At 49.1% G+C, this 26,491-nt stretch overlaps 1 protein-coding gene across 1 annotated transcript in view; it reads right to left on the reverse strand.

Annotated features, from left to right (window-relative positions):
* Positions 1–2,865: 2,865 nt before the first annotated feature.
* The window catches only part of CEP72 (centrosomal protein 72), a 45,816-nt gene continuing 22,190 nt past the window's right edge, over positions 2,866–26,491 (reverse strand). Inside the window, exons 7-13 of the mRNA XM_057497516.1 lie at positions 16,815–16,987; positions 14,585–14,889; positions 12,358–12,496; positions 11,183–11,373; positions 6,111–6,237; positions 4,745–4,856; positions 2,866–3,679 (exon numbers count right to left, since the gene is read on the reverse strand). Coding sequence (XP_057353499.1) covers positions 3,493–3,679; positions 4,745–4,856; positions 6,111–6,237; positions 11,183–11,373; positions 12,358–12,496; positions 14,585–14,889; positions 16,815–16,987 — 1,234 coding nt within the window. The 3' untranslated portion in view covers positions 2,866–3,492. The remainder of the gene's footprint in view (positions 3,680–4,744; positions 4,857–6,110; positions 6,238–11,182; positions 11,374–12,357; positions 12,497–14,584; positions 14,890–16,814; positions 16,988–26,491) is intronic.

A 26,491-nucleotide genomic window follows, 5' to 3' on the forward strand; every position in this document is an offset into this window, starting at 1 on the left:
CCAAAGATAGAACTCATTGAATCAGTGCCAACCTGGGATCCAGCTCCTGTGAAATACTCAAAACATGAAGATAAAATAAAGGCATTTTTAGACTATGACAAGGGAATTTCCACCAGCAGACATTAAAAGAAATCCTAAATGCAGAAGAAAAGTGGTCACAGACGGAATGTGTGAGATGCAGAAGTGAGGAGTGAAGAAAAAGAGTCCAGAGCCACGGGCACGGAGACGCGCTTCCTGGGGGTGAGAGCTCAGCGGAGCGTTTGGGAGCATCACATGAAGCTGGGGGGCTACTCAGGGAGCCCCATGCACAGCTGTGGCATCGGGGGACAGGCACTGACCAGACACACACGCACACACCTGGGGCCAGTGGAGGTGAAAAGGCTGGAAGATAATCTAAAAATAGCAACAGTAGAGAGGGGAAAACATCACAGAAATAGGACAAACAGCACAAAATGAGATAACATTTAAAATGAAACGTATTGATTACATCAGCTGACGGAAGAGGAGAAAGCAGGAAGGGAACCTGAATAAATAAACATTTACGCTGAATGTGTCAGTGACTCAGCGTGGCTGACGACAGGAGAGGGCAGGGAAATGAAGGGAGGCGAGGCCACACTGGCTCTGGAAGGACCAGTTGAGGGGACGGGACTTCGGGTGGGACTGACGAAAAGGAAGTAGACGCAGGGAGGCGGGGAGGGAGGCTGGGAGGCAGGGGGCCGGGAGGACTCCGTGGAGGCTGACTTCGCAGTGGGTGGACACAGGAGCAGGGCGGCCTTGGGGCCACAACCAGACTCGAGCTGTGGCCTCAGGAGACGCCCGTCAAGAGGCAGGAAGAGGGGGTTCCTGGGCCCACAAGCCGAGGGAGAGCCTGACGCCACTGTGACGGCGCCTCTCCCTCATGGCATCCGCTCGCCTAAATGGCGAGGTGGGGACGGGCGCCACACTTCATGTGCTAAAGCTATTTAAATGCCAAAGCTATTTAAATGCCATTAAAAGATTGTTAAGCCAAAAATTGGAAGATCAGGCTGTAGGAACAAATTCCTGGAGATCTGTAACTAGCGAAAACTAACTCAAGAAAACATGGAAAGCCCACATAACTGCATGACTTGGGGCAGCCAAACACCAGTCATCCAGGAAAACCCCAACACCTCAGTGCCAGACATGAAAGTTATTTCTCACTCACACAAGGTTCAACTGGGCCCAAGGAGGGAAGAGAAAACAGGCTCCCGGCTCACGTGGTGAAGCCAGCAAGGCCCCCAAAGACAGGGACATGCTGAGATGACACACCTCAGCTCCGAGGCTCAGAACCAGTCACGTGGCCCCAACCAGCTACAGGGGAGGCTAGTCTGTGAGAACAGGTTCTGCCACATCCTGTAGCCATCAATTACGCCAAATTAGTCATCAAAGTCTCCCCACAGAGAAACTCCAGGCACAAAGGACCTCATCAGCGAGTTCCACCAAATATTCAGTGTAGTAATAGTTACACTTGAGTATAAATTCTCCTGGAAAAGACAGAGATGCACAAATGAACCCTTAAGGACAGTGTAACAGTGCACACGGGAACAGCCACATCCAGAAAAATCATACACCAGTATGGCCCATAAAGACAGAATCTAACTCCTGTTATTAGAGGAAATGATTTCACACTGCCTACTGGGCAGACACAGTCCTACAGCCTCATTAACAGTAGCTCACACAACCCTCACCCCGGCACAGGGGTGGCACATCCTACTATTGCTGCCCTACGAATGAGGGGATCAAGGCCCCAGGGATATAAGACATCGCCCAAAGCCAGACGTTGAGTGGTGACCCTGGGGTACAGAATCTTGGGCGAAGTGACACCAAGCCACACAGCGTGTGTGTAAAGGAAACCCACCATTACTAAGTCGTTAACCGAGAAACCTGAGGTCATTTTTACACAAGCAAATTATTGTACTGCACCTCATTAACAGAAAAAAGGAGAAAAATCACATGGTCGTCTCAGTAGTTGGCAGAAAGAGTATCTGATAAGATTCATCCATTTATGATGAAAAATTCTCAGCAAATTAACAATAGAAGGAGCCTCTTTAACCGGATGAAAGCTGTCTACATAAAACCTGTATGTTATACCCTTGGGAACAAAGATACTAAGGACTGTGACCATTCGTGAAGACTCAGACCAGCCAAGGGTCCCCTCCACTGCAAGAAGGTCAGCCCAGTGGAGAGGTTTGACATTACTGACAGTGAAGCTGTTGCAATGTGGTTAAGGGATTCAGGGAAACATAATGGGAAACAAAATCTCAGTAAAAAAAGAAACACATGGAATTTTATAACCAAAAATTATGTAGCTTCTGAAACAGAAATTCCCAACACAGGCTTAGCCACAGGTTAGGCGTGCAGAAGAAAGCCCGGAACTCTGCGGCAGGCAGGAGACGATGCAAAGGGGGGCGCCAAGGCTAAGCGGGGCAGCAACCTGCGGGGCCTGTCAGTGGCCTGGCACGTGTGCACCTGGAGGCCCTGGAGGGAGGCATGGGTCAAACAAGAACTGTTAAGTGGTGGCCAAACTTTTCCAAATTTGATTGAAAATATAAACTCATGAGTCCAAGAAGCTCAATAAAATCGAAAGAGAAACAAAGAGCATGGTGACCATTTTCTACAAGCTTAAAATGGATCAATACTAAAATCCTTCAAATAAAGAAATGATCTGATGATGAAAGAACCCCCCCAAACTACATCTGGAGACACATTCACTGGCTAAATTGCAAAAGCCAGTGATGCTGGATACACAGAAGGAGCTCGTGGCCCAGAGATCCCCCCTAAGACCCCTGGGGTGGCAGGCGCCCCTTGGACCTCCCCAGACACACACATCACCAGAGAATTCTCTTCTAGACCTGCTGTTGTTACATCTTAAACGTTTTTTTAAATTACTTTTATTTTACCAAAGAAAGCAAGTATTATATAAGATATGAAGTTTCCAAACTAAAAATCTAATTTTATGCCTGTCATGACATCATTTTCAGAACGGCACTGCAAGCAGGAGAGAACCAGGCAGGGCTGAGGCAGGCACCCTACTGCAGGGTGTTCACAGCAAAGGACAGTACTTTTTGTTTCCCACAATTGTATGACTTCTAAGTCTGGGAACTTAGCTGTTCCTGCTCCTAAGCCTTGGGGCGGTGTTTGGTAACAATTCAATGAGAATCTCAGCTATGATTTATAGAGACCCACTTGTCAGAACAATATATTACTTTATTAAATTAGGATTGCTTTTTATACAAAGTCTTTCATCACCATTATAGCTCTTTCACATTAGGCAGAAAAATACTGCATATTCTTTATCTGAAGATATGTGATGAAAAATTCATCTGCTCATCTTAGAACATGTCAAGCAGATTAACAAAGGGCTTCGGTTAATCCTGTCTTTGCAGATGTTCTAGAAAACTGAGCTACCAGCCCTGAATACCTTTCAAAACTCACAAGGTAATTACCAACAGAAGGGACGGAGGTGGGAGACCCTCAGCCGGCAGAGCCTGGAGGGGAGCCCAGGACACGCCCAGCGCTGCTGTCCCTGCTGCGCGGGAACAGGGCCATGGTCTTCCTGAGCTTCCTGTAGCTCCAGTGAAGCTGCTCCGCCTCGGCCCTGTGCTGGACGCGGGCCTGGCCCAGCTCCTGCAGGAGGTGCTCATTGGTGCTGACCAGGGAGCTGGGGAGACAGGCGGGTGCCTCAGTGCAGCACCCTTCTCTCCCGCCATGCCCACGGCCCAAAGCCTGGCCCCTCCAGCGTCCCTCTGGCTACAGCCCACCTGCCTACACCTGGGGCTGACTCGACCCCTCACCATCAGCAGCCCACAGGCGCCACTCAGCACCAAGGGGCCGAATGACACCCTTCAGGTGAACGCGGGGACCCTTAGTCCTCCAGAGCACACGGTTTGCGGAGCCCATCACAATTTTTGTGGGCAGCCAAACGACAGGCTAATTCTGGACAAGGCCCCAAGACTGAAACACATCTAATCCCTGGTCATGCGTGAAGAGCCCTCTTGTAACTGAAGCCCTGATTTCTGATGTTGACCGTTTGTGATTTTAGAAAGGGTTTTGGAAAGGGGAATTCAGCCACCTCTGTCACTTCCAGATGGCCCTGCCCCCTGACTCAGCAATGACTCAAGGACACTGTGGCACCACAAGAGAGACAAACATAGGGCCATTTTCCCTAGTGACCTGTGTGCCTGGACCACCGGAACAGCCACTGGCCAGACAGAAGCCCAGAGTGGGGTGAACCAGCACTGCCTTCTGGGGCCCGGCTTGTCCACATCACGCCTGTCATGCAGCACCTCTTGTAGCCCTGCCTTGCTAGCCGCTGCCCAGCACCTCTCCCACTCTGGCCTCGCACACGTGGGTCTGTGGGGTCTGCTGTGGCCCTCAAACTCCAAAGGTCACAGCTGGGCTCCAGCTATGACTGCAAGGAACCCAGACCCAGGGGACCTGTGGGGGCCCCAGCCAAGGAGGTGGGCAGGGCCGGGTGGGCATGTGGGGAGAGGGAAGGGCAGGCAAGTGCGGTGGCTCCCTCCTCACTGGCCACAGGGCACTCCCTGCACCACCACCAGGCCCACGGCACCTTACCTGCCACACCCAGCCCCCACCCCAGGCCAGCACATAAGCCCTGCCCCTGCACAGCCAGGGAGTAAAGGTGGCATCTACACCTTCTAAGGTCACCCTCTCTCATCACTGCTCGGGCCACCGCAGGGCGCCCCTGCCCCCCTCCTGGCAGCACCTGTGACTCTCCTGCAGCATCCCAACGAGCTCCTGGATCTTGTCGTAATGCTCCAGGTGCTGCCTCAGCTCCGCCATCTCCCCAGACAGCTTCTTCACACCGGCCTGCAGTCCTGAGGGAGAAGCAGGTTTGGTGCAGTTCATTCCATGCCCTGGAGCCCAGATGACCCTGGACTTGATGCCGGGTCTGGACACAAGGGGAAGCACGTGCTTGGACAGGCCCGTCTGGCAAGTGGAATGAGGGTCCTTTCTAGAACAGGCTGTGCTGCAGAGAAACGCTGGCTGGGACAGGCCTGGAGCCCCTGGCAGGCCCCATCCTAACGTGAGGGCAGGAAAGCTCAGCCCCTGCTCCCAGGAGATGAACAGAGAGGTGCTGAGGGCAAACTCCACCTAAAGTGGCTGCACAGGCACGGTGGCCACCCTCAGACAGCAGAAGCCACGCCCAGTGCAGACCGGACCTACACGACTGTCCCGAGCTGAAGACAGAAAGGAGATGATACAAGAAACGAGGGGTTGCCCAGGTAAGGATCAGGACGTCAGTGAGGACACAGCTTAACGCAGGCCATGATCTGCAACCAAGAAAAACTGCACACAGAGCAGAGGCTGGGCCAGAAGGAGCCCACGCCACCGTGACCACCGCATCCCAGCGGGGGCGGGAAAGCTTCTGAGTAGGATACACAGAGAGCCCTGGCCACTCGCTGGAGCAGCCTCACACGCCCCGCAGAGGGCAGGCTGCTGTCATCCATGCTGTGTTTGCTCAACAAAGGCCACACTGAGCTCGTGGGGTGGAGGCTACACGCTCTAAAATATTTACTCTCTGTCCCTTTAAGAAAGTTTTCAGAGCCCTGGGAGGTAAAAATGGGAAAAGATGCTCCACCTGTCTCCTTCCAGAAGTGAGAACCTCCCAGAGACAGCACCCACCCACACAGGGTGGCCATGGACAGCAGCCACACCGCCGGTCCACCACATCGTCACCTGGCCTCTGAGCCCAAAATACCGACTGTACACAGCAAAACAGAATTGGAGGAAGTGGAAAGAGGACAGGGCCCTGGGTCTGCAATGGACAGTGGCTGAGAAGAAAGCCCACTGCACCTGCATGAGAGAAGGCTGGGCAGCTGCACGGTCAGTCTAAACACTTGGAAGCAGCCAGGCTGGCTGAGCCTGGGCCACAGCCTATGACCACGGGACGGTGCCTGAGCTCTGAGACTCAGCAGGTCCTGCTTCAGCTGGGGCTGGGGCTCCCGCCCCATGTCGCACACAGTCTGTGGTCTGATTCTGAATCCTGGACTGACTGAGAACGGAGTCTACACAGGAGCATGTGAACACCTGCGTCTCACCAAATGTTGCCAAATATGCTGTGAACTCACCAGTGATCTGCAAGTTTAATGTGGCCGAGGCATCTGCATTTCTTACTTCCTCTTTCATACTGAACAAAAGAGACTTTAAGCTATTGTTCTCCTCCAAACATTTGTGTAAATGTTGCCTCAAGTCACCCTAAGGACACAGGAAAACACAGTTAGGACAGACACATCAAACTGCATAAAATGCATAGAAAACTCAATGAAACCTTTTGACATCACCAGATCCTGGTTCCCTTCCTCCCATCATAACTGCTGAGTCTCTGTGTGACAGCAGCTCACCTGCCTACCCAGGCTGAAGCAGCAACCCTGGAGAGGACCCCACCCCCAGGCCCAAAGGTGAGGGCACAGAGGCAGTGGCTGCTCGAGCCCGGCTGCCCCAGGAAGGCCCCGTGGTCACCACATCCTGGTCCTCCTCCCTTCCCAAGAGCAGGAGCAAGGGCTAGCCCCTGCAGGCTCACTTCTTGGGCAAAAGCCCAGGCAGCCCTGGGGCTTTGTGCTCCATCTGGGCAGGTGGCCTCCCTGCAGGAGGGCAGTGTGGCTCCTACCCATCCTTGGAGCTGAGGGGAGGCCCTCAGCAGCTGCCGAGCAGCAGCCTGTGGATGGATGTGCTAGTGGAGGTCGGGGGACAAAGGCCACCACAAGAACAGTGTTGAGGGCTCCAGCCCTTTCTGGAAGGAAGAGTCACTTGTACGTATAGCTGACCACAGAGCGTTTAAATGCTAGAGGCTGCCCGTATCACTTCACTGTTTTCCATCTTTTTCTCAAAATATGCTTTGTATGGGATCTTGAAAGTAGCAGCTTCTTATAGAGTATGTACCAGACTGTTTCAGATACTTGTTTCCCAGCAATCCTATGGCCGTTTCACTCCCCTTTTACAAAGAGGTGACTGATGGAGGTGAGGCAGGGGGCGGCTGTGGTGGTCCAAGGGTGTTCCCACCTCCTGGGGCCCCTCAGGTGGGCTGGGCCTGGGGACCAGCTCCTAGCCGATCAAGAAGCAGAAGTGATGACATGTCACTCAAGCACAGGTTACAAAAGACGGTCTTCCACTCAGGTGCGCTCTGGTCAGCATGCGCCACGTTGTGCAGACCTCTGGTGGCCTGTGGAGAGGCCCACATGGCACGGAGCCAGGACCACCTGTGAGACCGCCTGGCAGAGAATCCCCACCCATCAGGCCATTAGCGGAGACCTCAGCCCATCAACAATCTGATGGCAACCTCACGAGACCCAAGCCAGACGCACCCAGCTCGGCCACTGTGGGATTGCCTGAAACCGTAGGCAGTAAGTGTTTATGGTCTGAAGAGGCTGCATTTTGGTGTGACGAGCTCTGCAGCAATAACTAACACAGAGGGGTTTGTGTCTAGCTCAGACTGACCAGGAGGGCAACTCCCAGCCTCCCAACAGTGTGACATAGCCCAAGTACACTGGCTTTTTAGAAGGAGAGCCCCTAAACAGATTCCATACAGTAAAACCCAACCAAGATGATTAGTGTAAAAAACTTCAATGAATACACAATGGTCTTTCTTAAAATTAAAAATTACATACCTTTAAGGTGTGATATGAGCACACAGAAATTACCACTACAGTCAAGCTAATTAACACAGTTAATATTTTTTTCTTGTTAATGAGAGGACCTGAAGTTTCTTCTCTTAGCAAATTTTCAGATTCAATATAGTATTTAACTGTGGTCCTCACACTATGCAATAGATCCCTGGGCTTACTCATCCTGCACAGCTTGTCCCCCCTCCCCACGGCCGGTAGCCACTGTTCTACTCTCTGCTTCTATGTATTCGACTCAGATTCCACATCCAGGTGAGACCATGTGGTGTGTCTGACTTCTCTCACTCAGGATAACATGCTCCAGGCTCATCTGCACCTTTTTTTTATGGTTAAATAATACTCCATTGTGTGGATACACCACCAGTTGTTTGTCTGTTCCTCCACTGACACTTAGGTTGCTTCTGTATCTTGGCTGCTGTTCACAATGCTGCAATAAACATGGGGGTGCAGAAATCTGTTTTCATTTCCTGTGGGTATATTCCCAGAAGTGAGTTGCTGGATTGTGCAGTAGTTCTATTTTTCTTTGTGGGACCCCCATACTGCTTTCCACAGTGGCTGCACCAGTTTACATTCTCCCCAGCAGTGTACTAGGGTTCCCTTTTCTCCACATCCTCACCAACTCTAATCTCTTCTTTTTTTGATAAGACCTATCCTAATGGGTGTGGGATGGTATCTGTGATTTTGATTTGCATTTCACTACTGATTAGTGATGTGGAGCCTTTTCATGTTCCTCTCAGCCACCTGTATGCCTTCTTTGGAAATATGCCTATTCAGGTCCTTTGCCCATTTTTTTAATAAGGGTCTTTTTTTTTTTTTTTTTTTGCTGTGTTGTTATGTTAGTTCTTCATATATTGTGGATATTAACCCCTTATCAGATTCATAGTTTGCAAATACTTTCTCCCAAACTGTAGGTGGCCTTTCCATTTTGAGAATGTTTTCTTCACTATACAGACTTTAGTTTGATGTCATCCCATTTGTTTATTTTTGCTTTTATTACCTGTACTTCTGGTGTCAAATCCCAAAAAAAAACCATTCTCAAGGCCTCACCAACCTTTTCCTTACTTTTACAGTTTTTCCTTATGTCTTATAGTTTGAAGCCAGTGGCCTGACTTTTGTGTATGGTGTAAGGTGAGGGTCCGGTTTCATTTTTATTTTGCATGTGGCTGTCCAGTTTGTCCAACACCATTTATCATGTCCCTTCCCCTGTTCTATGTTTTTTGTGTCTGTCAAAAATTAGTTGACCACATATGTGTGGGTTTGTTTCTGGGCTCTGTTCCGTGTCACTGGTCTTACTTGTTTTGATTCCTATAGCTTTGTAATATAGTTTGAAATGTGAGAGCTTGAGGCCTCCAGCTTTGGTCTTTGCAGGACTGCTCTGGCTAGTCAGGGTCTTTTGTGAAACTAGGAAAAAATACAAATTACAAAAAAAGTAATTATATGAATTTTAGAATTGTGAAAATTGTTTTCTCTGAAAAATGCCATTGGAATTTTTATAGGGATTGCACTGAATCTGTATATTGCTTTGGGTAATGTGGAAATTTTAACAATATTAACTTATTTTTGTCTTCAATTACTTTCATCAATATTTTATAGTTTCAGTGTAAAGATTTTTAATCTCTTTGGTTAAATTTATTCCTGAATATTTTAATCTTTTTGATGCTTTCATAAATGGGATTGTTTCCTTGGCTTTCTTTACAGATAAATAATTGGTGTAAAGACACACAACTGATTTTTGTTACATTGATTTTGTATCCTGCAGCTTCACTGAATTTCTTAGTTCTAACAGGTTTTTGTGTGGAATCTTTATGGTTTCTCACATACAGGATCATGTTACCTGCAAACAGAGGTAATTTTTCTTCTTCCTTTCCAGTCTGAATACCTTTCACTCTTTTTTCCTGTTTGTCTTCTCTTACTTGAACTGCCAGTACTATGCTAAATAGAAGCTGCAAGAGTGGAAACCCTTGCTTGTCTTGTACTGGATCTCAGGGGAAAGCAGTTTTACCCCATGGATTTTGTTAGCTGTGAGCTTTGCATAATGGGCTTTTTATAGTATTGAGGAAATTTTCTCATATACCTATTTTGTTGAGAGTTTCTTAAATCATAAACAAATGTTGAATTTTGTCAAAAACTTTCCCTACATCTGTGAAGACGACTGTGTGGTTTTTATTTTTCAATCTGTTAATGTGGTATATAATTTGCATGTGTTAAAACAACCTTGCATTCCAGGGGAAAATCCCACTTGGTCATGGTGTATAATCTTTTTGATGTGTTGTTGAATCCAGTTTGCTAATATTTTGAGAACTGTTACATCCATATTCATCAGAGATTTTGGCCTGTAGATTTCTTATATCTTTGGCTTTGGTATCAGGGTGATATGACTTCATAAAATGAGTTTGAAAGTATACTCTCTACTCCTATTCTCTGGGAGGATTTTTAAGGATCAGCATTAATTTTCTCTGAATATCTGGTAGCATTCAGCTGGGAAGCCATCCGGTCCTGGCCGTTTGTCGAGAGGTTTTAGATTACTGTTCATCTCCTCATTGTCAATGATTTGTTGGAGTTTGTTTCTTGATACACAGTCTTGACAGGTCATATGTTTCTAGGAATTTATTTCTCCAAGGTTGTCCAGTATGTTCACATGAAATCACTCCTAATAGTCTCTAACGATCTTTTGTAATTTCTGAAGCATCCTTTATAATGTCTCCTCTATCATTTCTGATTTAATAAGTCTTCTTTTTCTCAGTCTAGCTAAGGGCTTACTAATTTTGTATAGTTTTTCAAAAACCCAGCTCAGTTTCATTCCTTTCTTTCTATTGGTTTTCTAATTCTCTATTTCTGTTCTGACCTTTGTTACTTCTTTCTTCTGCTAACTCTGGGTTTAACCTGTCCTTCTAGTTTCTTGAGGTGTAAAGCTGGGTTATTTCTTTGAGGTCGTTCTTCTCCATTAATGTAGGCATTTATGCACGATGGTCTCAGAGTGATGTTACAAAGGTCGAGCACCTTGGACCCTGCTGCCAGGTCCCAGCTGTGTTGGCTCTGGCTGCCCTTGGGCGCCACCTGGTGGAAGTGCCCTCAAGGCCACAGGGCATCCCTGGACCTGGGACTGGTGCAGGCAGGCAGAGCAGAGACCCTAGATCACAGGGCTAGCTGGAGCCTCCCTCACTAGAGGTCTGGGGAGCCTGAGCCAGGGAACACTGGGGCCATAAACACCCCACCTCAAGCCCAGCTTCAGCCACTGTCTCTCCAAAGAGAAGGCCCAGGATGGGCAGAGCTGGGACACATGCAAACCACTGTCACTGGGGCCTGGATTACTGCTGGGCAAGGCCTCTGGGGGGCTGCTGGGGGAGGGGCAGCCCCAGTGGGAGGAGGTTCTGTGGTCCTGAGAGGGCAAGAGGGGAGCCCAGTGCTGCCCAGCAGTGCCTATGGGGAAGTGCAGAGTCGAGAGGTCCTGTCTGTGATGTCAAAGCAGTGCTTTCACCCTGTCTGTGAACAAATGCGAACAGCACACAGGCGAGACTTACCACCTCCTCCTGCGCATGGCTGAGCTCTGACAGCACCTCGCTCATTTTCACGCTGTTCTGCTGCTCAGCAACGTGACTTTGCAAAGACTTTTTCTCAAGAGTTAGGGAGCAAATTTCCTCATTCATAATTGTTGAGTTGTCCTGAGTTGCTGTAAATTCTTGAACAGATGACAAAATATGCCTTGCCTGAGCTAGGAGTAAAAATAAAATATTACCATTGTATTTGTGTTATAAGTCTGAAGTGTAAACAAAACACGTCTATACATCCTGACCTGGACTACATGCCTCAGAAACACAGATAAGCATGAGACAGTGAAGGGGCCCCAACACCACTGAAGCCACCTCACTCAGGTTTCTTTACCCCAGTCATGGATGGGGACAGAGAAGGGCAGAAAAAGTTTCATTCTAGAGCAAAGGTACCCGTTAGGATGACCAGGGTGGTGTAGGTGGGCGCCCTGGTGGCCACATGTCCTCTGCAGCATAAACTCCTGCTGCGAATGTCTGCCAGCCCCAGCACAGGGGGCAGCAGGCTGCACGGCACAGAGCAGCCCACGGGCCCAGAGAGGATTCAGGGGCTCCAGCCTGTCAGGGGGCCGATTCCAGGAGAATGCCAGGAAGGAGAATGATGGCAATCCCTGCTCCCACTGGGACACTGGAGGCTGCACCCGCTACAGGAGGAAGAACCACCTAGGGATGCAGCGTCTGGGCCCTGACTCTGACAGAGCTCCCAGTGCACTCTTGCACCTGGGCACAGGTGGGAGGGAGTGGGGCCAAGTCCTCTCTGGGGAAGGACCTTCTGGGCCCCAAGTGATTCCCACCCAAAGTTCAGCAAATCCAGGGCCCTGCACACAATCAAATTTTCTGAGGATTCGGAGAAGACAGCAGCAGATTTTTGATCTCTTAAAATTCCCAAGTGAAAACAGATCCTGACAACAGCCTTGCCGGCAAACCCAGGCAACAAGCCTCTCCTGTTGCCCAAACCCACAGCCACAGGTCACGTGGTTCCCCAGCGCCTCCCCGCCTCAGGAGGGCCCGTGGCGTCTGCGGGGAAGACTGCCAGGATACTCCCTGCAGCACAGCGGGGGTGGCAATGGCCAACGAGGAGGGTCCAGCAAGGCACGGCACAGACACTGCTTTGTGCCACAGGTGGGTGGTCCCCCACTGTCCCAACTCACCAAGGAATATCTCATTGCTGTGCAGGGACTTGTAGCCGCTCCAGTACCTGTCAACCAGGTTGAGGAGCGCCTCCAGAAGCACCGCCTCCAGGGCAGCGTTCTTCCCAGGCAGCACAGCAGACAGCGGTTTGGGAGACACCTGTGGTGGAGACAGAACAATGACACCAGCTTTCAGCCCAAGACCAGTAGGCTCCGACAAGATACCAGTCTTCTGACACCAGTGTGCTCATGTCCCTCGTCCCCAGAGACAGGCACAGTGGGGCCAGTCACACCTCACAGACCCATGGGGGCCTGGCACATGGGAGTCACCTCCCTGCCCTCTGGACATGGGTCCCTAGGCAGGTTATGAGAGCTCGGTGCCAACAGGCCCATGTCTGTGAGGTGGGATAACATCCCACGCCAGGAGGAATGGCCGAGAATGATGCAAATGACTTACACTCAAAGAGACGTTCCCCTGAGTGGCAAGCCAGGAAACCCCCCACCATGGTCCAAGGTCTAGGGCTGCGGAACATCCAGTGCACAGGGACTCTGGCAAAATGCAGGCTCCCAGAGCTGGTCTTGGCCTGAGCAGCCACCGGTGCCCGGGAAGCCCGACTCTAACACAGTCACACACTGGGCCAGCCAGAGATCAGGCCAGGGCAGTACAGCCTAAGGCTGCCAGGCAGATCCCAGCCTCCACCCAGGGCCCGACCAGGCCAGGGTCTGCATACGGACGCCTGCCAACTCATCTCTCTTCTTCCCTTCAGAAATTATTTTACCAATTGTGAAAAATACTGGAGAAAGGAGGTGCTTGCTCCCTGCGACCATCCCTGGTGTCAAGGACAGGTAGCACCCAGAGCAGGAGCTGCATCTGTTCTCAGGCTCGGGCCTGCCTCTGTCACTGTTACTTGGCACACAGGGTGCTTTTCTACTAGGGAACGTCAGAAGCAGAGGAGAGCCATGTGAGCTGGACAGCAGAGCCACCGCAGTTGGGACAGCCCCGTTTCTCCCACCACCACCACAAGGAGCAACTCCACCTGGGGACGCTGCTCTGCCCAGGGTCATAGGGGCAGCGCACGTCCTGCAGCCGGCCAGCATGCTGACACTAAGGCCCAGGCCCTCCACCAGGAAGCTGAGCCTGAGTGCATCCTGGTGAACATTCGGTGCAAACACCCCCACCAGAATCCGCTCCTGGACCCTCGGCCGCAGGCACGGGCAGCAGAGCCCAGTTGTCCAGGGCTGTCTTTTGGGCTTGTCTACACTTCGGGGCACAGAGCACTTCCTGAGAGGGCGGTCAGCATGAGGTCACAGCATGAGGTCATGCCAAGGCAGCATCCTCCACAAAGTCCCAACACCACAACACATGCCCATCATCCACGGGGCGCTGTACGTTGGCAGGGTCCATCCGTGGCGAGGGAGGCTGCCTCCAGGGGCAGGGAAGGCTCAAGTACACTCTCAGTCCTTCCTTCCTTCCTCCGGCCAGCCCAGTCAGCAAGCGATTAAGCACGCAAATGGACCGCGGGGACCACCTGCAAGGGCAGAACCTCAACACCCACCTCAGGACCCCCGTCCGTGGGGCAGCTGGCCACCCAAAACCCCCTGGAACATCAGCACCCAGCCCACACTGGACAACGACCCCTGCCCCCTGAGTTTCTTCTGTTTCCAAATCAGGACTGACCACCGAAAGCCAACCAGCCATGAGGGACCCCACTTCAAGGTCCTTGCCCCACCCCAGGCCCACAGCCCTTCAGTGCACCTGTATCCCCCTCTCCTACTCCTCTGCCAAGAGCTGCGATTGGGGGCCTAGGCTCAGGTGGGGCTGTGCGCATCTGAAGTGAGTCTGTCTCCCACTGGCCCCATCCCAAAGGCAACAGCATGGTGCCCACGTGGCCCTGGGTCGCTCCAAGTGAAATGCACTTCCAAAGCAGGACAAGCCTCTGGAAAACCATGGAAGGCACGTCTGGGATCCATACTCAGGACAGGGCATGGATGACTCTGCTGGCCGAGACAGTGGGTTCTGACTTTGGGGACAAATGCCCCCAGCAGCAAGAACAGAGAGGCCGCCTCTCGTTTCCACCTCAAAAACGGGCGTGGCGTGGCACACAGAGGCGCACGTCTAACTAAACAGAGGTGACGAGCACTAAGGGTGAGCACACTTGAATGCCTCACTCTCCTTGGGGCCACAGGGACACTGGAGCAGCGCACAGGGCCCGTCCGCTGTGCCCAGCCCACCGCCTCTCATGCTCACCTTCCTGGGGCCGTTCATGCCGTGGGGCCACTGCTCTTCGGGCTCTGGCACCCCAGAGGGGGGAAAGGCCCCTCCACTCTGGCCCTCCCAGCTGCTCTGCCGGCTCAGACCCTCATCGGGGCTGGAGGGCCTGCCTGGCCACACCGGGCAGCTTGGGCACTCCTCATCTGCAGGCACCTGGAATCTCCCGCCAGGCATTCTTTGCTTCCTGTGCTTGTTGGGAGCAGGCAAAGGATTCAATCCCTTTTGTGTCAACAAACTTGACGTCTGAGAAGAAGGGGCTGAGTCCTCAAGGTCTGTGGAGGCTGCAAAGCGGGAGGACAGAGGCCTCATCAGATCACAACCAGTTCCTGGGCTGTTTCCAGAGCTGGCGCTTAGAAAGATGTGTGCGTGAGAGTGTGATGGGTGTGCGCGTGCATGAGTGTGTGTGAGTGTGCATGAGAGTGTAAGAGTGTGTGTGTGTTAAAGAGAAAAGCCCCAGAGCCCGTCTGGACGAGGAATAGGCTGTGCGGGTGCACCATTGTAAGTGTCAAGGTGTGAGAGTCTTTCCAACACATCTCAGAAAGCTCCAGAAACAAGTAAACATGACAGAGCAGGAGGAACCCCCAGACAGCAAATGTGGGGAGGGATGTCTGCCTGCGCCAGAGGCGCGCAGGAGGCTGTGGGAGTTACTGGGGTGGGACGCAGAGCAAGTGCAGGCCGTGCTGTGAGGGGCTCCCCGCAGGTCTGGCTCTGCAGCCTCTCTCCTGGACAGCACCCTCTGGGGCCGCCACCCCTGCGGCCCTTCCCTGTGGGTGCTCCACACTGCTGCTCTGCTGACTGAGGACTCATTTCATTAGAACACACTTCAGAGGTTTTATTTCAGTGAGAATTACATTTTAAGCATCTGCCATCTATTAAGTATATTTCTTAAATTGAGTAAGACAGAGGACTTTGTGAGCTAATAACACACAGCTGACCCTGGAGGGAACCAGCAGCTGCCACACAGAGCTAGTCGGGGGCTCACTGCCCAGCTCCCAGGCTCACTGTACCTTGAGGAACCAGGACAGTATGGTCTTGGTACAAAGATGTGGATCAGTGAGGCAGAATCCAGAGTCCAAAGGAGACTCAGTTCAACTCAATTAACAAATGTGCCAAGTTTACAAAAGGAAAAAAGACAGTCTTTTCAACAAATGGCCTTAGTACGACTGGGTATGGCAGGGCAGGGGCAGCAGGAGGCGACCTGATCCCTTTAGAGGCCTGCTGGGAGAGCGGGCACAGACCTCAACACTGAAGCCACACGGCGTCTCCAGGCCCAGGAGAAAATCTCATGAGCACGAGCAGAGATTTCTCTGCAGAATACCGAAAGGCACCAGAAGATACTGATAAACTGGACCTCACTGAGATTAGAACTGCTCTTCAGAGCATGGTTAACATGAAAGGCAAGCTACAGAATAGGAGAAAAACTGTAGTACTTGTAGCTGAGAAAGGGGTTGTATTCAAAACCCATTATAAATTCTCATGACTCAATGCCAAGAAGAGAAAAAGGGACAGATGAGTGAAAATGTCACAGAAGGAGGTGAATAAGTGGCCCATAAGCACAGGAAGACAACCCCATCACTAGGGTCCAGGAAAATGCAAATTAAAGCCATAATAAATACCACCACCTAAAGGTCAATGGTCCCCGAAAGGCCCACTGTCCCCAGGGCTGGTGAGGACATCCAGAGGACAGATGGCAGGTAAATCCTGGGATTTCAGCCCAGACTTATGCCTCAACCTCTTGTCTTCATGAAAAGCTCTTAGAAAGTCAGGATAGAAGCAGCACAAAAGGAGCTAAAGCTGATATACAAGGCCTAGTGGGAAACAAGAGTCCCATAGCAGCCATGCGACAAGGTCCATGCGCTGGGAAGACACCAGTGCCCTTGCGGGGTCTGAATTCCAGACCTGGCCACTCTGCACCTTCTAGAGCTGAGTAAATGCTCCCTGTTGTGGCTGACATGGACACCAGTCCCACCAGCCACAGGAAGCTTCCTGTCTCCTGACATTTAACTTCTTGCTGGTAATCTAGGGAAGAATGCAGTTTAAACTACCATGCAGTATGACCATACCCAAGCACACTGGCTTTTTCTTTTATAATTACAGAATCCAAATTGCTATTTACAAGTTCACAAGAACTTCATGAAGATTCTATACTTCTGTTGACATCCCAGGACAGGCAGGACCTATGGCCTTGTGCTGGGGCAGCACTGACCTTCATGGAAGCCAGCCTCTCGCTCCCTCTGGCTGGAGCTTGTGCTCCCAGGAGGGTTGCCCAAGTTCCACTCGCACTCAGCAATGAAGTTCAGGACCGCCTCATCATCTGCGTCCATGACCAGGCACTTCTTGGCTGAGGGGTCAGTGCACGTGGCTCTGGAGCGGCGCGGTCTGTGAAGAAAAGCAACTCAGTGCCATGACACCAGCCAGCAAAGCCACTGAAGGAAGACCACACACTGCCAGCACGGCCAGAGGTCTCCAGGAGGGGTTGGTGCCTCCGCTAATGCAGACTCACCCAGGACAACCAATAACAGAAAGCAAGGCCCTGTGCGTCACCACACCATCTCAGCACTGTACGGGGCCCACCGGGGTGAGTTCAAGAATGGAAGTTCCAGAAAGCTCCTCTGCTCTGCAATCCCCCACCACACTCTTCCCCAAGCATCCACAATGCAATGCTTGGGACCCAGAGTGTTCAGGGATGTGGCATTCCAATTTCTCTTTTGCATGAACTGCTAACATCCTCCCAAAGGTAACCCTACCTGTGAAAGTGCACGCACTCAAGGGTACCTTACTTCCAACAAGGGCAGCTCAAGAAACCACTCTTCAAAGTGATTCCCAATCACACGACAAATAGTGATTTTATGACATCTGATACTCTGAGGGGTCAATAACATTCACTATTTTCTACTACTCAGTTTCCTGGGTACCTGCAGGAAAAGGGTCTGCCCACAGAAACTTGACATCTGATACATGTCAGCCTCTTTGGACCTCTGTCCACTGTTACTGCTAGGCAATAAGGAGATGGTACCAGGTCATTTACTAGGGCCTTTGAACTCTAATTCCTGAAAATTCAGTCTTGAGATTATCAAGGACAGCTAACTACAAAACACTGCTAAAAGAAATTAAAGACAAAAGTAAATGGAAACACATCCCATGTTCATGGACTGGAAGATGTAACAGTGTTAAAATATCAATACTGCCCCCAAACAATCTACAGAATCCATGCAGTCCCTGTCAAAATCCCAAGGATGCTTTTTGCAGAAAAAGAAAAATCCATCCTAAAATGCATCTGGAATCTCAATCAACTCCAAACAGCCAAAACAACTTCGAAAAGGCAGAGCCAGCATCAGAACTCAGACACAGCAGAAATGCTGGTGTTAGCCCATGATTTAGAACAGTCGTGAAAAACAAGGGGGGGTGGTCTGATGAGTTGTAAGAATGACGGGAAATCCTGGGAATCACAAAGACAGGCTGAAGGCCAAAAACACTGTCCCAGAAATGAAGGAGCCTCTGATGGGCGCATTGGCAGCAGGACACAGCTAAGGAAGGGCTCTGTGAGCTTGAGGCTCTCTCAACTGCAACCTCCAACACTGAAAAGCAAAGAGAAAAAAAGACCAGAATACAAGACCCAAAAATTGTGGGACTGTAATAGGTGTAACATATGCATATGAGAACACCAGAGACATAGGAAAGAGAAAGGAACATTAAACATATTTGAAGAAGACTGGAAGTTTCTTCAAATTAACACCAGACACCAAACCACTTTTCCAGGGAGCTCAGAAAACCACGGCAGGAAAAATGACCGAAACACTACATCAAGGACTGACACATCAGACTGGAGAAAATCAAAGACAAAGAAAAAAATTTTGAAATAAGCCAAAGGGAAACACAATTTAATATAGAGGAGCAAATACAAGAGTTACATCTGATTCCTCCTCAGAAATCCTGTAAGCAAGAAAAAAGTGGAGACAAGCATTTAAAGAGTTGAGAGGGGAAAAAAAAAACTACCAACCTAGAATTTGGCATCCAGCACCATGATTCTTCGAAGGTGAAGGAGAAATAAAGACCTCCTCAGATGAACAGAAACTGAGGAGGGAAATGTGGTGCCAGTATTCCTGCCTTATTCTTTAGAGAGAAGAGTAGGTCAGAACCTTGGATCTACATAAAGAAAGGAAGAACATCAGAGAAGGAATAAGAGATTTTTCTTATTTTAACCGATCTGATTCTGAGTTAACAGATAACTCAGAAATAAAACAGCAACGTTTTCACAGTTAGGTATGCTCATGTGTTACATGGTTAGCTTCTGTGTAAGTGGAATGAAGAAAGAGATGACACCGGGACAGGCGGATTAGGAATGCCTCATTATTATACGGACATGCACTGCCTGTTAAGTGGTATAGTTATTTGAAAAGGACTTGGACTAGTTGTAAACGTATACTGTGCACTCTAGGGAAATCACTTAAAAAAAAGACATATCTGGTATACTAAGAAAGGAGAGAAAGTGAAATCACAGGACATGCTCATTTAAAACCACAAAGGAAGAAAAAGAGCAGAAAACAAGACTAGGAACAAAGAGGAACAATGAGTAGAAAACAGCAGCACATACGGTGAACATGAACCCAGTTGTATCCATTACCACTCTGAACACCAAGGGCATAAATGCGCCAATGAAAAGACAGAGATGGTCAGAGTGGACCATAAAACAAAACCCCACTACACGTTGTCTACAAGAAACCCACTTGAATCACAAAGACATATATGGCTTAAAAATAAAGGGATGGAGATAGACATCAGGCTGACACTAATCAGAAGAAAGCTGGAAAGGTTAAGTTAAGGTCAGACTGAACTGACTCCAGGACAAGAAAAGTTATAAGGGGTAAAACGGCCATTCCCTAAGATAAAGAGGCTCATCCTCCAAGAAGACATAGAGTCCTTAAAGTGGATGCACCTCACAGCAGAGCATCAAAACACATGAGGCAACAACTGACAGAGCTGCAAGGTGAGACAGATGCACCCACCTGAGCTGGAGATGTCCACCACCCTCTATCAGAAGGGGACAGACCCAGCGGAGAGATAGGTAAGGACACAGGTGGGCTTAGCGGCACCACCAGTCAGCTGGATGCAGTGACATCTCTGGCCCATTTCACCCAGATGCAGCACAGCACACACGCTTCTCAAGCCCACAGGAAACACTCACCACCTTCTGGGCCATGAAACACACCTGAACAAATATAAAATAAAAGAATTCTTGGAGGCGGGGTGCAGAGGAGCACGCAGGTGCCGCCTCCCTCCGCCCGGGGCTGCGGGCCGCAGGGGTGCGCGGGCTCGCGCCGGCTGGCCCAGGGAGAAGCCCTTTGCCACCTGCCTCCTGACCCACCCCGCAGCGCTCCCAGAGGTGGGGGAGCCCCGGCCTCCCTGCAGCCAATTATCCCGCGCGGGCTCGTCCACAGCCTGGCCTAGGCTGTGGCTGGACTGGGCAGCCCCGAGGGACGCCTCGGAGAAGGGGACGTGCAAATGTAAGCCCCCTCCCGAGGGCCTGGGTTCCCGCCGAGGTGCTTGCTGCCGGCAGGGTGCCTTCACCAGGCGCGGGGGAGGCGCGGCCCGGTTGGCCTTGCCGCGGGTGCCCGCGGTTTTCCGTCGCCCCCAGGGGTTGGAATCAGCCCTTTCGAAGGGTCGTTGCAAAACGCCGGCGAGGCGAACTCTCGGAGGTCTCGGGGAACCGGGGGCCGGAGGGTATGGCTGAGGGAGCCAGTCTGTCCAAAGGCAAACCCAACGCTAAGAAACGTAAACTGGACGAGCAGCGGGCCACTTGCAGTGTTGGGGACGGTGGCGTGAAACAGCACCGAGAAGGAGGTCTCTTGCCACCGGTCCCCGTTCCTGGGGCCAGGGCCAACCACGGGGCCTGCTGCGGTCCAGGAGCACGTGCCGAAGTTCGGTGGTTCACTTTAAGATGTAGGGAAAACGTGGATCCTAATTATGAAGGCTGGGCTCGTCTACACTTCCAAGAGAGCTGCCCAGTCTTGACCATAATAAAAGCTTCTGGTTTCAGACAGGTACCAAGTTAATTTCCTCTGGGAACCTGCAGCCTCCAGCCAACAGCCCCACAGAAGCAGTGGCCTGGAGACTCGGCACAGGGCCAGGTGGCAGCAGGCCGTGGGAAGCATGGTGCCTCTGCCTGGACACAGTGGGCCTGGGGAGCGCTGACTCCGCCACATGGCTAACTGCCGCTTCCCACCGGTGTTGTATTCAAGGACCTCCAAGCACCCTTGCCAGTCAAACATCCTTGGTGCCACATTACCAGCGGAGACGGAAATGGCTCGAGAGCTGGGTGAGATGGGGCAACAGGCTCCCCGGGAAATCATGAATACTAACCAGGAGGTTCACCATTCCATCTATAAGACTCAGTGTAATCTATGTATTTAAAACACATGCAACTCGAATATTCTCCAAATTAACCAAAGAATATTTGCTGTGGAGGCATATTCAACCACAAAAACTCACACCTATTCACTTTGGTCCATTCACAGCAGTACAGTAAGACCGGCAGAGCCTGTCTCAGGGAAAACTCTTACAAAGGGCCAAAAGAGGTGGAGACTTTGCTGTGATGACTCAAATTCTCTCCTGCCAGAGAACAAGAGGCAATGATAAAATTCCTGACGGATGATGACTCCATAACCTACCTCTCACTTGTGATAGCTAAATCCATAAAAAAAAAAGCTTACAATGTCTGCTCTCAGACAACAATGGAATTAAACTAGTGGTTAACAACAGAGAGATAAATGGAAAACCCCAAAATACTTGGAGATTAAAGATGTTTCTAAGTAACACATAAGTCAAAGAAGAATTTTTCAAAGACAGATTTTTAAATATTCTGAATTAAAAAGCAATGCATCTTACCAAAATCTGTGGGATGATGCAGTGAAAGCAGTACTTGGAGGGAAATTTATAGCCATGAGTGCACATATTAGAAAAACAGTAAGATCTGAAATCAATGACCCAAGCTTCCACCTTCATAAACTAGACAAAGAGCAAATTAAATCCAAAGTAAAAAGAAAAAAAGACAGAAATTAATGAAATTGAAAAAAGGAAGCCAATAGGAAAATCAACAAAACCAAAACCTAGTTCTTTAAAAACATCAATAAAATTGAAAAAACTCTCTATGCCAGGAAAAAAAGACACAAATTACTTACATGAGAAATCAAGAAGGGAACACTACTATTGATCCCACGGGCACTGAAAGAACAGTAAAGGAGTGCTATATACAACTCTGTACCCACATGCTTGACAGCTGAGATGAAATGAACCGACTCCTGGACAGACACAATCCACCAAAACTCGCACAATGAAGAATGGATAACCAGAACAGACATATTTATTAAAGACAATCAAGAATTAATAGCTTTCCAAAACATCAGGTCCCGTTGAGTTCACTGGTGAGTTCTACCAAACATTTAAAGAAGAAATTGCTCAGTTCTCTATAATCTCTCCTGGAACACACAACCAGAAGGAATGCTTCCTGACTTGTTCTGTGAGGCCAGCATATTCCCAACACCAGAACCAGCAAAGAGAATGCAGGAAAACCAGAGAACAACTCTCATACACACAGATACAATAACCATCAGCAAGATCAACAAATTGAATCCAACAATGAACAAAAAGAATTATACACTATGACCAAGCGGGTTTTACTCTAGGTATGCAAGTCTAGTTCAATATTTGAAAATTAATGTAACCATCACATAAACAAGCTAAAAAAGAAAAATCACATGATCATATCCATAGATGCAGAAAAAGCACTTGATAAAATCCAACACCCATTCATGATGAAAATGAATAGTCAGCAAACTAGGAATAGAGGGGAACTTCCTCAGCTTGGTAAAGACCATCTACAAAACCTAGAGCTGTTATATTTAATGGTGAGACACTCAAAGCTTTCCCACTAAGAGCAGGAACTAGGTGAGTGTGTCCCCTCTCCCCACTCCTTTTCAACACTGTACTGGAAGTTCCAGCTAATGCAGTAAGACAAGAAAAGGAAATAGAGTGTACACGGACTGGGAAGGAAGAAATAAAACTGTCTTTGTTCACAGACACATGATTATCTAGGTAGAAAATCCCACAGAATCTACCAAAAAAAAAAAACCCTAACTAATAAAACTAATAAATGATTATAGCAAGTTTGCAAAGTACAAAATGTTGTGGATCACAATGTATCGCCAAAAAGATATGCTTAAGTCCTAACACCCAATAACCCGGAACTTGGCCTTATTTGGAGGAGGGGTTTACAGAGTTAATCAAGTGAATATGAGGTCTGAGGGTCAGCCCTAATCCAATGTGATTGATATTCTTATAAAAAGGGGAAATCTGGACACAGAAACAAGCATGCACGAAGGGAGGTTCTATGTAACGGCATGGGTAGAAGATGCCTTGTGAAAACAGCAGGCCGGGGGGAGGCATCCACACACCAAGGATCACCAATGACTGCCAGCAAACTGCCAGAGGCTCAGAGAACCTTGGAATGGATTCTCCCTCACAGCTCCCAGAGAGAGCCAATATCTTGATTTCAGATCCTAGCCTTAAGAACTGTGAGACAAAAAGTTTCTGTTATTTTAAGCCACCCAGTTTGCGGTACTTTGTTGCATCAGCCCTAGAAAACAAATATGCAAGGTTAATATACAAGAGCTAATCATCTTCCTCTATACACCAGCAAGGAACTAAAATTTGAAAATAAAAAACATAATACCATTTACATCAGCATCAAAAAATGACATACTTAGGCAGACATCTAACAAAATATGTACAAAATCTACAGGAGGAAAACTACAAACCTCTGATAAATGAAATCAAAGAGGAACTAAATGAATGGACAGATATTCCATGTTTATAGATAGGACTCAATACTGTCAAGGTGTCGGCTCTTCCCAACTCCATCTATATATTCAATGCAATCCCAGTCAAAATCCTAGCAAGGTACCTTCTGGATATCAACAAAGTGATTCTCAAGTTTATATGGAGGCAAAAGACCCAGAACAACCAACTCAGTATTAGAGAAGAGGGTCAGAGAACTGACACTATGTGACCCATAAAGTCACATGGAGGAGGAAGCAGGGACTTTGCTGGGTCTTTTATAAGAGACTAATCCAGTCATGGAGGCTCTACCTTCATGACCTTATCACCTCCCAAAGGCCCTATCTCCTAACACCATTACTCTAGGATTCCAACATAAGAATTTGTAAGGGACACACACATTCAGACCATTTGCAAAGGGTATTATCTACTCCCGAATTGGACTGGTTTGAAATGGGGAAGTGAGGGGAGGGGGTTACAGGGAGGCACCTAAGGGAATAGAAGAATCCCAAGGACTTGGAATGAGTCTTCAGACACAGAACAGAAGTGGGCAAAGTATGGCCCACAAGTCAAATCTGGGCCACTGTCTGTCTTACTGAAACATGGTCATTAGTTTAGGTATGGCCAATGGCTGCTTTCATGATACACAGGCAGAGTTTGTAAATTGAGACAGACCATTAAGGTCCACAGAACCAAAAATATTCACTCTCCAGCCCTTTACACAAAATACTTGGCCAATCCTACATTAGAGGAATTTATGGATGAGGTAAGGCATAAAATTCAAGGAAACTTTTAAAAGTTTCAGACAAAACAAAATGGTATACGGGGGGCGGAGCCAAGATGGCGGTGTGAGTAGAGCAGTGGGAATCTCCTCCCAAAACCACATATATCTATGAAAATATAACAAAGACAACACTTCCTAGAATAAAGACCAGAGGACACAGGACAACATCCAGACCACATCCACACATGTGAGAACACAGTGCCTCGCGAAGGGGGTAAGATACAAGCCCCAGCCCCATGGGACACAAGCGCCCCTCCCCCCAGCTCCCGGCGGGAGAAGAGCAGGAGAGCGGGAGGGAGACGGAGCCCAGGACTGCTGAACACCCAGCCCCAGCCATCCGGACCAGAGCGCAGACACAGTGCATACACGGGGCCCTGAATTCTAGGGAAACAGGGCAGCAAGAATGGTGAGCGGGTACCGGAGGCTTGGCGCTGGAGGACATAAGAAAAGCGAGCGGCCATTTTGTGTTGTTGTTGTTGTTGTTGTTTTGTTTTGGCGAGCGCTTTTTGGAAGTCTTAAAGGGATAGGGACCCCAATACTAGGGAAACAGGGCAGCAAGACCGGTGAGCAGGTGCCTGAGGCTGGCGCCAGAGAATAAAGAAAACTGAGCGGCCATTTTTTATTTATTTATTTTTATTCTTTAAATTTCATTCATTCATTCGTGGTCGTTCTTTTGTTTTGGCGGGTGCTTTTTGGAAGTCTTAAAGGGGCAGGGCAGGACACTTAATCCAGAGGTAGGGAATCCGGAGATCTCTGGGCACCCTAATCCCCTGGGCTGCAGGGAGCAGGGAGGCCCCTTACGGAGATAAATAGCCTCCCGGCCGCTCCCCCTCCAACTCGACTCCACCACTTTGGGGCACCAGACCCAGCCAGGCCACGCCCACAGCAACAGCGGAGATAAACTCCATAGCAGCCAGGCAGGAAGCAGAAGCCCTGTCTGTGCGCAGCTACCCAGCACAAGCCACTAGAGGTCACTGTTCTCCCAGGAGAGGAGGGCCACAAACCAACAAGAAGGGAAGTTCTTCCAGCCATCACTCGTCCCAGCTCTGCAAACTATTCCTATCACCATGAAAAGGCAAAACTACAGGCAGACAAAGATCACAGAGACAACACCAGAGAAGGAGACAGACCTAACCAGTCTTCCTGACAAAGAATTCAAAATAAAAATCATAAACATGCTGACAGAGATGCAGAGAAATACGCAAGAGAAATGGGATGAAGTCCGGAGGGAGATCACAGATGCCAGAAAGGAGATTGCAGAAATGAAACAAACTCTGGAAGGATTTATAAGCAGAATGGATAGGATGCAAGAGGCCATTGATGGAATTGAAACCAGAAAACAGGAACACATAGAAGCTGACATAGAGAGTGATAAAAGGATCTCCAGGAATGAAACAATATTAAGAGAACTGTGTGACCAATCCAAAAGGAACAATATCCGTATTATAGGGGTCCCAGAAGAAGAAGAGAGAGGAAAAGGGATGGAAAGTATCTTGGAAGAACTAATTGCTGAAAACTTCCCCAAACTGGGGGAGGAAATAAACGAACAGACCACGGAAATACACAGAACCCCCAACAGAAAGGACCCAAGAAGGACAACACCAAGACACATAATAATTAAAATGGCAAAGATCAAGGACAAGGAAAGAGTTTTAAAGGCAGCTAGAGAGAAAAAGGTCACCTATAAAGGAAAACCCATCAGGCTAACATCAGACTTCTCGACAGAAACCCTACAGGCCAGAAGAGAATGGCATGATATATTTAATACAATGAAACAGAAGGGCCTTGAACCAAGGATACTGTATCCAGCACGACTATCATTTAAATATGATGGTGGGATTAAACAATTTCCAGACAAGCAAAAGCTGAGGGAATTTGCTTCCCACAAACCACCTCTACAGGACATCTTACTGGGACTGCTCTAGATGGGAGCACTCCTAGAAAGAGCACAGCACAAAACACCCAACATATGAAGAATGGAGGAGGAGGAATAAGAAGGGAGAGAAGAAAAGAATCTCCAGACAGTGTATATAACAGCTCAATAAGCGAGCTAAGTTAGGCAGTAAGATACTAAAGAGGCTAACCTTGAACCTTTGGTAACCACGAATTTAAAGCCTGCAATGGCAATAAGTACATATCTTTCAATAGTCACCCTAAATGTAAATGGACTGAATGCACCAAACAAAAGACACAGAGTAATAGAATGAATAAAAAAGCAAGACCCATCTATATGCTGCTTACAAGAAACTCACCTCAAACCCAAAAAC

Source organism: Manis pentadactyla, chromosome 2, assembly GCF_030020395.1.
Source record: "Manis pentadactyla isolate mManPen7 chromosome 2, mManPen7.hap1, whole genome shotgun sequence".
NCBI lineage: Eukaryota > Metazoa > Chordata > Mammalia > Pholidota > Manidae > Manis > Manis pentadactyla.